This window comes from Antechinus flavipes, chromosome 4 (assembly GCF_016432865.1).
Source record: "Antechinus flavipes isolate AdamAnt ecotype Samford, QLD, Australia chromosome 4, AdamAnt_v2, whole genome shotgun sequence".
Lineage (NCBI taxonomy): Eukaryota > Metazoa > Chordata > Mammalia > Dasyuromorphia > Dasyuridae > Antechinus > Antechinus flavipes.
The window spans coordinates 132,356,563-132,360,274 of NC_067401.1; the positions used below are offsets into that span (position 1 = coordinate 132,356,563).

Here is a 3,712-nt window from a genome sequence, read left to right on the forward strand (position 1 = left end):
ACCACTCACATGAAAGAATGTTCCAAATCACTATTGATCAGAGAAATGCAAATTAAGACAACTCTGAGATATCACTACACTCCTGTCAGATTGGCTAAGATGACAGGAAAAAACAATGATGAATGTTGGAGGGGATGCGGGAAAACGGGGACATTGATGCATTGTTGGTGGAGTTGTGAACGAATCCAGCCATTCTGGAGAGCGATCTGGAATTATGCCCAAAAAGTTATCAAACTGTGCATACCCTTTGATCCAACAGTGTTTCTATTGGGCTTATACCCCAAAGAGATACTAAAAAAGGGAAGGGGACCTGTATGTGCCAAAATGTTTGTAGCAGCCCTGTTTGTAGTGGCTAGAAACTGGAAAATGAATGGATGCCCATCAATTGGAGAATGGCTGGGTAAATTGTGGTATATGAACGTTATGGAATATTATTGCTCTGTAAGGAATGACCAGCAGGATGAATACAGAGAGGCTTGGAGAGACCTACATGGACTGATGCTAAGTGAGATGAGCAGAACCAGGAGATCATTATACACTTCGACAACGATATTGTATGAGGATGTATTCTGATGGAAGTGGATTTCTCTGACAAAGAGACTTAACTGAGTTTCATTGGAGAAATGATGGACAGAAACAGCTACACCCAAAGAAGGAATACTGGGAAATGAATGTGAACTATTTGCAATTTTGATTTTCTTCCCGAGTTATTTTTACCTTCTGAATCCAATTCTCCCTGTGCAACAAGAGAACTGTTTGGTTCTGCAAATATGTATTGTATCTAGGATATACTGCAACATGTTTAGCATATATAGGACTGCTTGCCATCCTGGGGGGGGGGGGGGGAGGAGGGAGGGAGGGGAAAAAACGAAACATAAGTGATTGCAAGGGATAATGTCGTGTAGAAATTATCCTGGCATGGATTCTGTCAATGCGAAGTTATTATTAAATAAAATAAAATTTATTATAAAAAAAAAAAAAAAAAAAAACAAAAAAAAAAAAAAAAAAAAAAAAAAAAAAAAAAAAAAGAAAAGATTCTACTGTGAAAGTTAGCTGATTCTTGAAGTCTTTCCCCAGAGGTGAAACCTTATATTACATACTTTTCCTTCATTCCCAAGACTTCTAAACCCTGACTTTTCTCAACTAGCAATGATAGTTGAACTCTAATGAGTTATAATGAACAACATCTGATATTGGAAAACTGATAAGAAAACATGAGGTTCCTACTCTCAGGAAAAGACTATGAGATGGAGAAATGTGTTATATGCTATGAGATATTGCTTTGTCCAGTAGCTTTGCTTGAATTTTTCCCTTTGTTACAAAGAAGGGCTCATTGTCAGAAGGTGTTTTAAGAAAAGGCAACAATAATTTAAAAAATTTGAAGTACAATACTAGTCGCAATTCTTTGGATCCTAAAGCATCTTCCCATTTCTTATTCTTCCTCTTTACTTTGTTTCTTCTAAAAAACACATTTTTGTAGATATTTTTGTTTTATATCCCTGAAATTCTCACCAACATTTTCACCCTCACCACGCCTTATTATTAACAAATCTTTGTTTCTCCTCTTATCCCTGTTCATATCTACTCAAGACTTTGTCAGTTGAAAGCAACACTGGGAAATATCATGTAGAAAACCTGGTGTGGCTTCTTAAGAGGTGCCATGCAGCCAATAATGTCACACCCAGGCCCATAGTGTTTTACGATGAGTCTCTTTTCATTTCACAGGAGGTGTGTCCATTCCCAACTAATCTCATCAACAGCTACCAGATATGCACAGGCATATCACACACACACACACATACACACACACACACACACACATTTACTATACAAAAATGATCTGATAATGAAGATGATTTTCTTCTCTTGAGAGTAGTCAGGTGAAAAGCTCTATCACCTGGTTTTGTCAGCACCCTTTCATAGACTAGGTAGATCAGAACACTCAACTTTTTGGCTTCCTGGCTGCTCTCTGATGGAACAACGACTCAAAATAACTGGGTCATTTATTTTAGCTCCTATTTGCTCACCAATGAGCATGTGGGAGAGGAGTGTGCCGTCGCTGGCTTCACATACCTCTGATCAACACATGGTTAATGATGGCTGAGGTTTACCTGATGATGATGATAGGTCTCTTGCAAGATGTATTTTTATTCCCTAGACAAATAACAGTTGGAGTGAGTCCTAATTTAGCAGCAAACCGAGTATGATCCCCTTCTGCCTCCCCATTTTTTTTTATGAGTTTAGCTACTCTAGCCTGGAAAATAAACAGCCAGATAATAAGCCCTTCTTCTGGAAATGGGCATAAATAATAACAAAGAAAACATCCTGTGCTTCATGCCAACACCCTCTGGGAAGGGAATATAAAAGCCACAGGCAGGAAGGCTCTTGTCAGACTTGGAGAACTCTGGCTTCGTTGCCGTCCTGAGACCTGACCAGCTGGGACCATGGGTTGCTGTCCCACGGACTGCTTCAACTGCTGTGGCGGCTGCCAACAAGACCAGTCCGGGGAGTGCTGTGAGATGTGCTGCTGCCAACCCAACTGCTGTGGTTGCTGTGGGTCCAGTTGCTGTGGTGGCTCCGGCTGTGGTGGCTGCGGAGGAGGTTGTGGTGGCTGCGGAGGCTGCGGAGGCTGCGGAGGCTGTGGAGGCTGTGGAGGCTGTGGAGGCAGTTGCTGTGGTTCTAGCTGTGGGGGGTGCGGCTCCGGTTGCTGTGGGTCAGGCTGCTGTGGTGGATCCGGGTGCTGTGGGTGCTGCTGTGGGCCAGTTTGTTGCCAACCAACACCTGTGTGTGACACAAAATGAAGACATCTGGAGGGAAGCCAGAGACCAAATCTTCACTGGAAAATCCTACATGGAAAGACCTCTCTTCATTCCACTTGCTGCCTAGGACACTTCTCAATCCAAAGACAGTGTCCTCCCTCCCACTCTCACTATAGATCCTGTCCTGTGTACATTCAGAGAAGGAATGCAACTCAAATACCCAATCCAGGGGGAAAAAAGACCTATCTGGTGAGGAATTAAAAAGCTATATCAAACAAGGGATCCAAAGAAAGAAAAATAAGGGTTCCTTACCAAGACTTGACTCTCATGAACTTGTTCAATATCTTGTCATTTCAGGACATCCTTCTTTTCAAGGTGTCTTTGGGATGTATTGCCTGTCTGTCCTCTCTACTGCTTCTGAGGTGCAAAAGGCTTCTTTGCTAATCTTTTAATAAATTCAAGCATTCTGGCATAATTCAATTGGTCTTCTTGGCTTTTCCTTCACTTTATTGGGTAGATCCAAACAAGAAATATGAAGTGTAGGAGAAAGATTTGGTCATTCTCTCCGAATTCAAGTGCTTGAGGGAGAGAGAACATTTGGCCTATAATTTCTGAGGGAGTATTAAGGACTGGATCTTAGATTAAGTCAAGACCATCTTACTAAGTCAAGATCATTTTGCTAGGGCCAGGAGAAGGCCAGTTTGAGCTGGGGAGGTTCCAGATGCAAGGCTTTGTGGATGGAGAATTTTCCAAGAGGGTTCTTCTGTGAGATACTTCTCTTTGACCAGGATTTCCAATGTGTTTCAAGTATTTACTCATTCTTTGAAGCTATCATTTATCTTGCTTTCTGAAAACTCAGAGTGAATCTAAAGTGATTATATACACTGGCCAGGAGTTGCCTGATTCTGATTGGAGTCTTGGAACTGAGCCAAATGGAAGAGCCAAATTTCTCT

At 41.6% G+C, this 3,712-nt stretch overlaps 1 protein-coding gene across 1 annotated transcript; it reads left to right on the forward strand.

Annotated features, from left to right (window-relative positions):
* The first annotated feature begins 2,007 nt into the window (after positions 1-2,007).
* On the forward strand, positions 2,008-3,239 carry LOC127558788 (keratin-associated protein 17-1). Its single transcript, XM_051992099.1, has one exon. It carries the CDS (start codon positions 2,445-2,447, stop codon positions 2,799-2,801), a length of 357 nt encoding a protein of 118 aa, XP_051848059.1. The 5' UTR covers positions 2,008-2,444; the 3' UTR covers positions 2,802-3,239.
* The last annotated feature ends 473 nt before the right edge of the window (positions 3,240-3,712 follow it).

Bases quoted from the DNA above. Each gene is read 5' to 3' on its own strand.
- LOC127558788 (XM_051992099.1), top strand. From the start codon at position 2,445: ATGGGTTGCTGTCCCACGGACTGCTTCAACTGCTGTGGCGGCTGCCAA.